This window comes from Polistes canadensis, unplaced genomic scaffold, assembly GCF_001313835.1.
Source record: "Polistes canadensis isolate GaletaPanama2010 unplaced genomic scaffold, ASM131383v1 scaffold_152, whole genome shotgun sequence".
NCBI classification, from domain to species: domain Eukaryota; kingdom Metazoa; phylum Arthropoda; class Insecta; order Hymenoptera; family Vespidae; genus Polistes; species Polistes canadensis.
In genome coordinates this window covers 243862-258769 of record NW_014569699.1, presented here as the reverse complement: position 1 = coordinate 258769, position 14908 = coordinate 243862, and the positions used below count along the sequence as shown (strand labels likewise).

Below are 14908 nucleotides of genomic sequence, written 5' to 3'. Positions count from 1 at the left end.
TAATAATAATAATAATAATAATAATAATAATAATAATAATATTAATAATAATATTAATAATGGACAATTTAATAATGGATAATTAATGAAATAAAATATATATGTATATATCAACCTATTGTTTCTATTTCTCGTTGTTATTATTATTATTAATGTTGTTGTCTTTCTATACACACACACTTCACACGTACGCACACGTACACGCGCCCAAAATATTTTAATTACCTAACAATCCCAAAAACCCTTTTACTTTTTTCATTAAAGGTTTTTTTCCTTTTTAATTTCTGTTATCTTTAAGCTTCGTCAAAGTAACATAATTTTTCTAATCAATTTAATCTGATGAGTCTCATTATCAATTATTTAACATCACAATTTAATAGTTTGCATTATTATGTATATATTGTGTGTATGTTTAAATAAATAATTACAGTGGCTAATCAGAGAATTTGGAAGAATGAAAATTATATGTGATATAATTTCTATTAAAATGATTAATATATTCTAAAATAAAAATATGTATAAATATTTGACTTTAGTGAAATTGTGATAGGATGGTGGTGGTGGGGTAAGGCCCCATTACTATCTACACAATTACCGATATACATATATACGTAATACTCGCAACATATAAAATAACAAAAATAAGATAAGATTAGTTATTCTTAATTTGGTATAATATTAATCCTGCGATTCTATTTTTTTTTCTTTCTTCCCGTTTTTTTTTTTTCATTTCCATTTCCGTTTCTTTTTGACCATTGTTTTGTTATCCTTTTTTCGGCCCAATAAATTTATTCCTTTCTTTTTTTTTTTTTTTTTTTTCTTTTTTTCTTATAACATTTTTTCTTTCTTTCTTTTGGTACAAATTAAATCAGCAGGCCTTGCAACATGGCACGTTACTGGTGATCGAAGTAATGCAAGTGGTGTCGTCGGTTCCGTAGCTGGTGCTCCGGGCACGACAGACGAAGTCTTCCTCGCAGCTCAGGAGGCCGCACAGGCCCACCGCGACTCACAAGGTAGGCTCATCATCTTCGTTTATTTAATATGTCTGGCCCACCGTAACAATAGGCACTGAGTTTTCTCGGATGATTATATTATTTATTATAATCATCATCTCCCCCAACCACCCCTTGATTCATTAACATTTGGCAAGTTTTTTTTTATTTTATATTATCATTAACACAAAATACCTATGATGGTTATGTATTATATTATTCAATTCACAATGAGCTATTAATTAATACAAATATATTTGCAGTCTTTTGTTAGCAGGAACGATGATTGGATATTAATTTTTTTCTTTTTTACAAATTTTTACCAAATTTTCTTTTTATGCTAATGGTAAGCGTAAATATTCGATTTATTGGTTTTATTAATTTTTTTTTTTTTTTTTTTTAAATCAAAATCTTATGAAAATTATTATTTGCCAAATTATATTCTCAATTTTATTCTAATTATTATTATTATTATTGTTAGAAGTTAGTTAACGATAGTAATATATGTATATAGATTGGAGGAGAATGTTTGAGATAAATATGAACGTTTTGTTATTATGAAAATTAAATGAAAATATAATATAACGAGAGTGCCAATTGCGCAGGTTCGCCAGGTTGGTCTTTTTGTTCGTTTAAAAAAAAAGGGGGGATATATATATATATATATATATAATCTTTATATATATATATATTGTTTTTCCCTTTCGCTGTTGGGTAACGTGGTACAAACTTAGATTCCGGTATGTTCAAGAGTAGCACGGTCTCTGAAAAATAAAACAAATAAAATAAATCCAAAAGAGAAAAAAAAGATAAGAAAAATGAAACGAAAACGACATACGTATTATATATATATGAGATATGTGACGAACACACGCACGCACACACACACGCACGCACGCACACATTATATATAAATATATATATATTATATATATATTTATTCAAGGTATGTAGTTAAAAAAAATGTGTATATATATATATATATATATTTGTTTTTTTACTGACATACTACAATCCTTTTATATATGATACACATACAGATACTCACACATACAACTTATTATCTAATTTTCATTTTTATTTAAAAAAGAAAAATATTTTTAAACGAGCGACGCCACGGTGCACCAATGAAAATGTTGCAGCGAAAGAAAAATTCTTAATTATACTAATTCTTTCGTTTCTTCTTATTATTATACTTAATCTTCCTTTTTCTCTACTACATACATATATATCTTTTTTCTTTAACTTTTTTGTTTTTCTTAGCTATTATTTATAATCCCTTCATTCTGTGTGTTTTTTTTTTGTTATTGTTGCTTTTTCTTATCATTTTTCCAACCACTTGTTTTTTTTTCATTCGTTCTCGACATATTTTGTTCGAGTGTAACGCGACGTCGCTTAATTTAGTTTTTCCTCTCTCTCCTTTGATCAAAAGGAACTCTATAACGAAAGAAGAGAGGAGAGAAAAGGAGGAGAGCAAGCAACAACGCCCTCTCCCTCAGGCTCTTTTCAAAATATCAACTCACGCATGTCGAACGAAAATTAACGGAGTATTATTTATATATATTTCAAAACAAAAAAGAAAAGAATCATTTCAATTAGATTATTACGATTAATTATTACAATCGAATTTTTGATGTATTTTCAAAATAGATTTTTATTTTTCATATTTTTTTCTCTTCTACTACTACTTTACTATATACTACTGTTGCTGCTACTACTAATTACTATTACTACTATTTTAATTTCTTCTTCTTCTTCTTCTTCTTATTCTCAATACACCCCGTGATTTAATAATAAATTAATTAAAATTATATAAGATTATATATTATTAAAACAAAAGGATTAGATAAAATTAAATATAAATGAAATGAAATAATGAATATTAAAGTTAGATGATAATACCAAAATAGGGATCCCTCCTCCTAAACGTAATATTTGTTCAATTATTTACCGATAAATAATTGTATTATTAGAAAAGATTTTAGAATATTAATTAAACGAATGGTGAGAAAGTGAGAAATTAACGATACACAACCGATCGATGATAGAAAATATTTTTCTTTCTCACATTATGACACGACACGAATGATTTCTATACAATTTATCAATTATTATTTTAATAAATATGAAATTGTTTGTAAATAATTTACGAATTGGCGTTTAAACTCTCTCGATTGGTGTGTGCAATATTTGTACGTTTAATAGAAATATTTGATAAAACAACGATTATTAATATTATTTCGTTCTGATGCAGGTAATGCAATATTGCGTGCTACAATGCAGTTTTAAAATGATTATCATCTTATTGACGTCATTTATCCACGAAGCAATTACAACAAATGACAAATCAGATATTCTTCTTCTTCTTCTTCTTCTTCAGCTTTTTATTGCTGTTGAAGTTAACAACAACAAAAACGAGGCCTATTATTAATCCTGGACTCGGTTAAACAGTCCTTCTTTCATCATCAATAGTTCATCATCAATTTTTATTTTCAGTAATTTTACTTTTTTACTGAAACTTACTATGAAATTATCAATTGTGTTCTATTATCGTTCAGCGCAACGTAATTTGTGATTGAACTTAAACTAAAAATTGATATTCTCGATCAATGAGAACAAAAATTCTCTGATCATATATTCTCCCTTAAGAAAAGAAATAAACCACATTGGATAATATTTATAGATCAGAATAATAACCCCCACAATAGAAATGAAAAATATTCGATTAGATTAGAATTGCACAGCACAATTCTAATCATACGTATCTATTTTCAGATCACTCGTGTGTGTGTGTTTGAAAATGATTATATAGGTGTGATTATTACCCATGGATTACTCAATGAGATTTAATATTTTTTTGATGTTGATGACACTCCTTTTTAATGGTCATCGAACCGCTTCAAAGATTATACCACGTACTACTATTATTATTATTACCGATTAGGTAACTCTGTTGGTTGGTCTTTGGCCAATTGGCAACGATGAAATTGATTTTTATAAAGGAGTAATATATACTTCATTTCTGATGTCAGCTAATTCTCTTTTTCCTCTTCTTCTTCTTCTTTTTTATTCTTATATTCTTATATTCTGGTTCGTTGCATCTGCTAGTTAACAACAACCGCAACAGCTGCATCTTCTAGCAAGCAAGCAAGCAGATGATTTAGCATAGAATTTGTGCTAATTATATACATTTCTCTCGACCCTCCCCCATTAATAAAACTTCTTTTATTTATTCATTCGCAAATAACTGAATTTAATAGGACACACAATTATCTTCACGTTAATTAAACTAATAACTCTGTTATCATATAATAAATTAATCGGCAAGGTTACTTCAAAAATAACCAGAGGATCTTTATTAGACCAAAGTATAATTATGTTGAGGATTAAAACAAGATCCCTGGGGGAGGGGTATTCTTCATATTTATTGATTAAAAAAAAAATACAAAAGGAAAATATTTAATAGGACGATAAGATGGATTTGATTTAAATAATTAATTAGGACACCACCACCACCTAATCTTGAGAGTGTTAAACACGAAATTTTGATTTCCTGTATTTCTTATGGTTTGGGTAGGGGGAGGGAACTTTTTCTTTTAGCATTGACACGCGATATTGTTTAATAGTTTTTCTATTAAATCAAATAAATTAGTTTATATTTTATCTCAATATATATAAACATATATTAAAAGTAACTAGAGTTAGTAGTTAGATGATTACCCAGTTGAGAACTGAGGTGATCCAACGTGGGAAACAAGGTAATTCAGGAGAGAGAGGAGCGGTTTCCTCTGTCAATGCTAGCAGTTATGATGCCCGTTAATTATTAACACAGTTTATGGTTCCACTCGTCAATGAGTGGGCACAAACAAAACAATATCTCGAGTTAGATATTTTGTTTGTTTGTATATTTATAGAATTTACAATTAAAAATCGTTTGGAATGAACGTATATATATATTGATTATTTATTTGACGATATTTAATGTCACTTAATCGATATTATTTATCATTTTTAATTACGAACTGTTCTTTTTATTGAAAAAGAAAAAAAAGAAGAAGGAAGAGGAGTAGGCACACGCGTGTAAATATGTAATTAATTAATTAATTATTTGAAACAAAAAAAAATATAAACGGACGATGCTCGCATTGATGGCGGAGGTCGTTTTTTTCACCGTCAGAGACTTTGTTACCTTGAATGGTTTATTATTATTATTATTATTATTCGATTGGACGACAATGACGATACGACTTGCGTGATGACAGTATTATTATTATTATTATAAATATGTTATTTTAAAAAACATAATATACTACTATTCGATAAAAGATCTCACTTGAAAGGATGAATATAAAAAAATATTAAATAATTAAAAAAAATATAAATTTCGTTGAATTAAATTAAATCTTCACAATTCCAATATTTTCATTCGCATTATTTCTCGTAATTAAAAACGTAAAATTTTAACTTCTACTTCTTTGTTTTTTTTTTTTTATATATATTGGAATTAGATCTGTCTAAATTTATTTAAAAGAAATTTTTTGTATTTAAAATGTTTTATTCTCAAATTCAAATTAAATTTTTTCGTTTACAAAGACAGGTTTTTTTTATTAAAATAATAATGAAAGAGATAGAGTGTGAATGTGTTTTGTATGCGTGTGTGCGTGCATCTGTGTGCGAGAGAGAAAGATAGCGAACAAATAGAATACATGATACACGTGTTCAGTATACTAAATTAGTTTATTAATATTATTATTATTATAAAATGATTATAATAATGAGATGATAAAAAACAATTCGTGCCGTAATTGAATTAGAACCGGATTTTGTGCCACGTTATTCCCAGCAACAATATTTTGGGGGAGAAAAAAATGAGAGATCGACAATTCTCTCATTTTTTTCCCCCTTTATATTTAAATATACATGTCCGTTTAAAAAGAAAAAAAAGAAAAGAGACCACGTTTGGGGCAATGGTAAACAAGTTTTTCGAAAGTGTTCCATCACTCCTATATAATATTCATTTTCTAAAATATAAAACCAATATATATTAATCATATTATATAAATTTTAATACTTATAGTATACAAAAATATTTTTTAAGATAATAATTACAAACTATATTAACGTTGTGTGTTGTACACTTTTAACAACAACTTCATTGCCATTGAACCTGGACGAGATATACAAAAAATGAAAAACCCTTTCGGATCCCAGAGAAAAAAAATAGAAAAAGAAACAAGAAAAAGATTACAAAAAAAAAAAAAGAAGACCCAAAGAGAAAAGAGAAAAATAATTAAGAGATATTATACACACACTGGTCCCCAACCCTCATTTTTTGCTGTCGTGGGCGTGACTCCTTTTTTGTTCGTTATAATTTTTTTTTTTAAATTAATTATTTGTTCATTTATTTATATATTACTGTTCACACCCATACGAGAACGAAATATTTTTTATTTTCCATTTTTTTTTTAAGCAAATAATTATTCCAAATTAGTACTCAATTCTTTTTTGTCTTTTTTTTTCTTTTTTTTTTCTTCATATGTTTAAATATAAATAGTTCACGTTGGGTAATATTAACAGTAAAACAATTAAAACTTGTAAATACTAGAGATAAATTGATATAAATAAAATAGAAATTATGAATTAAATAATTAAGTGACGAACAAGAAATGGTCACGTAAATTTGTCTAATTTGCCTAACCCGTACGATTAATATATAAATCGTGCGAGCAACCATTATTTGTCTTCCACGAGCAAACGAAATCAATCGTTCAAGTATTACGGTCCTATCAAAAAATATATATATCTCTTTTTAAATATATATATATATAGATATATATATATGTGTGTGTACAAGTGCGCGCATACGTGTACAGAAATCACGATGTGTGCCCTTAAAGACATGATATATATATGTGTATACATATATGTATTATGTATATATATGTATATGCATATATGTATACATATATATATGTAAAGAAACAAATAATATTTTTTTTTCTCCCCTGTGTCCATATCCGTGTATGCGTATACACTCTCGATAGTTTTTAATTCCATTGCGTTGTGCCATTTTTTGCGTAATTCGTCTTGCATGCCACGCTTTCCTTCGGTAGTGTAATTTACACCTTTTTAACTCTTACGGAAATGCAAGAGTGACGCGTGTTATTATTATTTATTTATTTATTCATGCAATTCTTTTTTTAAATTTTAATTATTATCTTATACTTGTGTGTGTGTTTATACGTGCACATATATGTACATATTTTGTGTTCATATATGTGTACTTTTTCATATCGCACGCGGGTATAATGGTAAAATAAAAAGGTTGAAATAAAAATGAGAAAAATTGATACAAAAATAATTATACGCCCACTCTCGCATCTCCGGCCATTTTTTTTACTAACCCACGTGTACATAACTCGCTTATTTGTTCGTAACGCATAAAACATCAGATATTTGATTATTAACCCGATTACATACCTATATAGCTCTCTTTTATATACATACTTATATTCGCACACACATATATATGTATACGTATTATGTATGGATATATATGTGTGATAATTTAGCTCTCTCTATATATATTTATTTATATATCATTTTATATATATTTATATATAAAGAGAAATATCATATATATATACACACACACACATACTTCGTATATATAAATATGTATGTACACATATGTTTATAATACTGTTTCTCCTCTACTTCTCGTTATATATTTATATATATTTATATATGATTAAATATATATAAATTACGTTACGAATTTACATATTTATTATTATTATTATTATAATTATTTATTATTATTATTATTATTATTATTATTATTATTATTATTATTATTATTATTATTATTATTATTATTATTATTATTATTATTATAATAATTATTATTATTATTATTATTATTATTATCATCATCATCATTGTCAGTATATTATTCTACTCATGGTATTGTACTTTCTCGTTATTAGACTTTCGTTGTTGTTGTTGTTGTACCATGCCATGTTACGACTTTTTGCTCTTGTAAATTATCTTGTTCCCTCTTGTGTCTTTTTTCATCCTCCGAGTGTTTAGGAGAGAGAGATGATCAAAAAAGAAGAGAGTTGTTTTTTTAAACGGATTACAAATTGCATACGTATATATATATTTAAAAAAAAACAATACGAACGAACCCAAAAAAAAGTATTTTCGTACAAAGTTTATATATCGCGTGGTGTGATAACATACATATTTATATATATATATATATATAAATAATAGAAAAACATATTAAAAGAAAAGCAACGAGGAAAATCCAAATGTCGAGAGGGAAAAATGTCGCGATTTTTGCGCGGAGGGGTGAAAAAAAATGTTGAGCGCGAGCGCGCGTCACGGTCGAACGATTTTTCGATCGGGGCTGCTGCCACCATCCGCCGCCGCCGCCATTTCCCCCGTCGGGTCCGCTGCACCATTTTCTTACGTCGCAGCCCCCCACTTTCTTTGCTAATTTTTTCATCTTTCTCTTTTCTCATTTCTCAACTCTTTCTCTCTTTCTCAACTCTTTATTTCCTCGCCTCCCTTACAACTATTGTTTTTGTTTTTCATATTTTCTTATCCGTTTTTTTTTTATTCAATGAAATAATACGTTCATTAAACGAAATTTTATTATTTCCCTCTCGAGAAAAGAGACGACCACACACGGTTTTTGAAATTGTATGTATATATATGAAACATATAAAGAAGAAAAGAAGAAGAAAGTTTAATGAATGAAGAAAAGTGAAAATATAATTAGGAAGAAAAAGGAAGATGGCTGAAGATGACTACACTAGCGCCGCTGTCGCGCCGCCATGTTACTTTTTTTTTTCTCGAGCATCACGCCTTTTGCGTAGGTGATCGATGATTATTCTACTTTTTTTTCTTATCATCAACGCGTCGTGTTATTTGTGTGGTTATTATTATTGATAGTTTTTTTGTGTGTGTAATTATTCGGTTCGTTATTTCTTTCATTTTGTTCGCAGTTGCGCTTTCGTTGGCCATTTTGTCTCGAGAGCGCACGGTTTTTACGAACAATTTGTTTTTGATCTCTCTCTTTCTCTCTCTGCCATTTGAGAGAGAGAAGTGAAAGCAAAATTATATTTCGTTTATTATATTATTTTCATTTTTTTTTTTTAAGTTCTTTCTCTCTTTCGACTACGAATTCGAATTTTCCCGCGCATCTTTTTTCCTTTCTCTCTTTCTTTCTTTCTTTCTTCCTTTTTTTTTTTTTATTCTTTTTTTTTACTCCTAATTTTGTGTTGTTTTTTTTTTCTTTTTAGTTTATTCGGAATTATTTTTATGGGGATTTTCGATAAGAAGAAGTGTCGAACAACAGCTATACACAAGAATATGTCGTTGTGGTTGGTAAGGAATATTTTTATGGTGAAATCCATGGTAAAGTATATGGTATCAGAAAATCATCAAGGTAAACTAAATTGAATAAAATAAAATGGATTGAATTGAACTTTTGATGTTTTACGCGTACTGTGAATAATTTTATCGTTAACAACTATTCTTTTTTTATTTATTCATTTATTTATTTTTTTTTAATATTATTAATATTATTTTTGTGATACATTTCGTACGTGCTTTTAACATAATCTCTCTCTCTCTCTCTCTCTCTCTTTCTCTCTCTCTTTCTCTTTCTTTTCTTTTAATTCTTTTCATACATTATCTATTATTTTATTTGTTCACATCGTTGTATTTGTTTATTGTTATATAATAAATTTTTCTGCTTTTCTTTCTTTTTTAAATTATTATTTAATATATTTGCTCGGGATTGCTCGTGAAAATTTGATCTGCAAATAAGCCGAGATTCGAATAATTTCGTTTTTAATTTTGCGAATAAGACGTTTTTATCATCTCGTCTTATATATATATATAAAAAGAAGAAAAAAAGAAATTTATTTCATATTTTCAATAGCCATTTCGAGCAAACACTTCGAATGTATCTGTGAGTGCATGAAAGTAAGAACGTAAGAGTGTATGAGAAATATTTATGAATGTAATGCGTGAATGCGAGCGTGAGTGTTGGTGCGAATGAACAATCGAGCGAACGAAATAATTTCTTGTTAAATTTTTTTTTGGTCTTTCTCTGTTCGTTTTATCTTAATTACAAATATGCATCTTAAGATATGCGTATTACGGATTTTTCGATCTTGCGCATTACTTTTTTATGATCCAGCTTGTCACAATAATTTTTATTGGGCAAGGCTTTTGTTTGAAAACAATAACGATCAAATATTATTTTTTTTATCTACGTTAACAAAAGTTTTAGTCCGCATTTTTTGGTACTAAAAATTTCGTTGTTTATGCGTTCTTCGTCACTCTCCTCCGCCTCACACTAAAAAAAAACGTGTCGTTGAAAGTTACGAACAAATGTTAACGACTTTTGCGATACACTTAAAAATATTGAATTAAAAAACAATAGAAAAGAGAAAAAAATCCAATATCTTTGAGTGTGATCTCGTCATTAGTTCGGTTTACATTTCTTTTTTCTTTACAACATTTTTACACGTTTGTTACGAGTGAAGGGTGGAAGAGGAGGGAGTGGTGACAAAAGTGAATAAGTGGAATATAAAAGAAAAATATCTACGTGTATTATCCTCGAATGTGGGGGCGTGATTTTTCAATGAGAAATCATTTTGGAATTGCTCGAGAAAAATATTCATTTTGAAATTTTTCTCGAGTTTATATTTCCTGTCGAATAATTCGAGTTTTTTTTCGAGTTAATTCGATTATTGTTTTGTTTTTCTCTTGATTATCACGCATTGTGACAAATACATAGTGCAACTAGAAAGAAAAGAAATCCAGAAGACGAAGAAGAAGAAGAAAAAGAAGAAGAAAAAAAAGAAAAATTCGATGATCGAACGATCTACGTTTTTGATCGATCGATCATGAATTTTTTCTCATCAGGAGACAAAAAAAATGATTCTAGATAAATCTAGATTCATCATCGAGCTTGGATATGATAGGGGAGGATGTTAAATTGGTACAGTATTGGTAAACTTTTTTTTTTAAAAACGATATTTATAAATTTGTTTTTTCTTCCACACAATTCTGATTCATATATTTAAAAGATTAACATAAAACTTTTGAATACCTGGCAAAATTGTTCACATTGGTCGATTCGAAGTTATTGTTTCTGAATAATATTCTTCTTTTTTGTTATTTTAAACAATTAAAGACACAATTTTTTTTATTTTTTTATTTTATTGATGTTTATTTGTTACAACTAACAATATTTTCTTTTGTATATATTATTGTGTGTGTGTTTCAGGTATCATCATTTTTTTTTTCTTAATAAATTCATATATTTATTCTTTCAGTTCTTTTTTTGTTTTAATTATTAATTTATGATTTGATAAATGATAATTATAACTTGAATGATTATCTTTTTCGTATTCTTTAATATTCGTACAAAATTTGTTTACGAGTATGTAAAGTTTCGAAATAGATTGACTGTTTATTATTATCATTATTAATTCTTTTTTTATTTTGTTCATTTAAATATGGTCATCTGTTTTCGTAAAAATTCATTTTTCATTTCTTTGCGGTTATATCTTTTCATTTTTGTTTATAGTTTTATTTATTTTTTTTTTGTTTATTTAAAGACTCCTCCAATGTGTGGGCAGGAGGGGGGAGTGCTAGATTTATTTTCATTAATATAATATTCGCGTAATTTCTCAATAATGAAATTATTATCCAAGATAATATTCGACCGTACATACAGATCCATTAATTCCCATTTGAATTTTTGGATGTACGCGAATTAAGAGAAGAAAAAGAAGATATCCGCGTGTGTTAGATTTGTGTGCGTGTGTTTAAGTGTATACGATTTTGAAAAATCTTTTTTTGAACCTTTGAGATAAAGGAACAGAAAAAGAATTTATATTTCGGTAACAGTATGTAAAAATTGAATTAAAAAAAAAAAGAAAACCAATGTAAGTATTTCATCTTGCGTGTTGTATCGGCACGCTTGATAACCATTTCATTTTTTTAATTATCATTATTAATTAATTTGGTATATAAATATTTGTTTTATGATAATTAAAAATGATCGATGTTTTTTCTTCTTTCATTGTTTGAAGAACACGATTAAACGAATAAATAATTCAATAAGAAATGAAATTAAATGCAATCAAATTGTTTTGTTTCAAATTTGTATATTATAAAATTATGTCGATCATTTATTATTATCGTAAATATCGTTAATATAAATATTTGTGTGCATATAAATTAACTTTATGAACAATTCTATTCCATAGCAACAAAACAAAAAAAGAAATAACAAAAGAAATATTCTCTCGATTCTTATATAATCGTTAACGATTATTATTTAACACAGCTTTCATTTTAGAAAATAAATATTTTTTTTTAATTGCTTTTTTGTTATCAATCAATAAATCAATAACTTTTGCCATTCGTTTTTCTTTAAATTTTCTATATGTTTTTTTTCTTTTTCTTTTTTGATATCGACAAATAAGAAAACAGAATTATTTCACATTCGTCAACATCTAACAAAACGTTGTGTTAGAGAGAAAACATTTACAAAAATTATAGTGCGATCTAACACTATTGTTAGTGTTAATGCGTTTAAAATATTTATATTTTATTTACTATATTTTATTTCTCTTTACAATTTATGTTTTATTTTTTATTTTTTTTTCCTTTATTTCTTTTTCTTTTTTTTTTTTTTTTCAAGAAAAGCAAACGACTATTATTATTACTACGATTAGAAAATTTCTGAGACCTAAGGAACAAAAAAAAATAATAATGAGGGATGGTCATTTTTATTCGTCGTAAGAAAATAATTCCTCGTTAGCCATATCTCTTATCAGGAAAGTTTTTTAAATCAAAATCTTAGTTTCTCTTGTGTGTATTATACTGTACCCCCCCCCCCCCCCCCCCCGAAAGTTTTTTATATTCTACATCGGTGTCTTTTTTTAATTTTTGTTTTTGTAATTTTTCACTTCCCCTCCCTTCTCTCTTTATTTTTTCTCCTTTCTAATCTCTTTATCTCTCTTTTTCTTTCTTTCTTTCTTTTTTTTTCTTCTTTCCTTCTTTCTTTTTGTTTAAAAACTTTTCAGCTCAGCAGAATTCTTCTAACTGCAGCACGTGTCATTCTACTACGATGACGATGATGATGGTGACGATGGTGGTGGTGGTGGTGTTGGTGGTGGTGATGATGATTCCAAATATTTTTTTTTTGGTTTGAGATTCGTTTCTCTTTCTGGAGGAGGTGTGTGTGTGTGTATGTAAAGGGTTGGGTGAGTTTTTGAAGGGGCTCATTCCTCTGTGTGTCTGTTTTTTTATGTCTGTCTGTTTGACTGTCTCTCTGTGTGTGTGTGGTTTACTAAAATTTATCCGCAAGTTATTATTAATCTTTATTAATTATAATGCACATTTCTCTTTTTTTTCATTCTTTCTTTCTTTCTTTTTTTTTTTTTTATATTGTAAATTAAGTATGTGATATTCGATTAAAGTAAAGTGGTCAAATTATAATTTTTATTACGATAGATATTTACTCATTTATTATTCATTATTTATTCTTTATTTGTTTTTAAATATATAGTTCGTGAAGTTTATATTAGCTTGTTAAAAAAAATGACTTGAAAAGATTATTTTTTAATTGGTAGAGATTAAGAGAAGAAGCATATGCTTTGATAAAACTTTGATGTACTTTGTGCCATCAAGTTTCGGGATTGAAGTAAATTTAGAACAATAACAATAATAACAACATGTTTTATAAATTGCAATAATTATAAAATAAAATAAAATCGAATCCGCAACTCTCGAAGGCGCCAAAGAGTTTCGGATAGATTTTATTTTATTTGATTTTTATTTTAAATATGTAAAGTTAAATTACGAAGAGCCTATATATTTATTTTCTTTTTTTTTTTTTTCAAGAATATATTTCGGTAATCAAATTTAAATAAAAAATTCATAATTAAATTATTAACAATATTATATTACTCGGATAAGTAATTTACATGTTTTGTATTTTTAACTTTCCCTTAAAGAGAATATGTACTAATTTTTAATTGAAATTTGTAAAATAAGATTTTTAACATGGTCGAAAATTTAATGTGAACAACACGTTATTGGATTTAACTATTGCATCGAAAATTAATCTTAGTTTCCAAAAGATTGTTAAACCCCATAACTCAGTTGTTCGTTTTGCATTTTACGATCAGAATTGTTATTGGATTGATTTGTTGTTAAAAAAAATTGCGTATGCCATTTTAGGGGAACGTTTGTAACCTTTTTTATTAATAGTTTCTTTCATCCATTTCAAAATAGTTAAATAAAGTTGAAATATATATTGTTAATTGTTTACTAATTGATTGCCGAAATAATAATACGAAAAATTTATAAATTTAACCATCAGTAATTAAAATTTCAAATCATTCGACGTATGATCAAAAAATCTATTAATCATCGCTGCGCAGTGATCATTATTAGAAACGATTGTGTATCGGATGATTATTATTTTATAACACATAATAAATATTTTGTTTGTATTATCAGAAAATTATAATAGGTTCTTTGTAAAAATTAAATATATCATACGATTCAAAGAATATTTTCTAACATAATAATGATTATCATGTTAAAATAACAAATTACAAAAAAAGTTTCAATCATAATTCATATTTACCGATCTCGACTAATTATTAATTATTTTCAAGTAATATGATATTCATTGTCAATTAGAATAAAGAAACCAAAGATAAGATTTTATTTGAGAATAGCCGAAAGAAAAAAAAACACCATTTGTTTTATAATTAGCCGTGTATGTTTCTGTGCGTTTGTATGATTGTGGTGAGGTCTAAGTTGCTGAATAAATCAATTTCTTTTTATTATATATATTATTGCAATAT

General features: G+C 27.1%; 1 protein-coding gene across 43 annotated transcripts in view; it reads left to right on the top strand.

The window, feature by feature from the left end:
* Nucleotides 1-14908, top strand: part of LOC106788730 (longitudinals lacking protein, isoforms A/B/D/L-like) — a 267171-nt gene that overhangs the window by 14984 nt on the left and 237279 nt on the right. For all 43 annotated transcript variants that reach the window (XM_014752238.1, XM_014752254.1, XM_014752232.1 and 40 more), the window contains exon 6: nt 873-1013. In XM_014752238.1, the coding sequence (XP_014607724.1) occupies nt 873-1013 (141 nt within the window). The remainder of the gene's footprint in view (nt 1-872; nt 1014-14908) is intronic.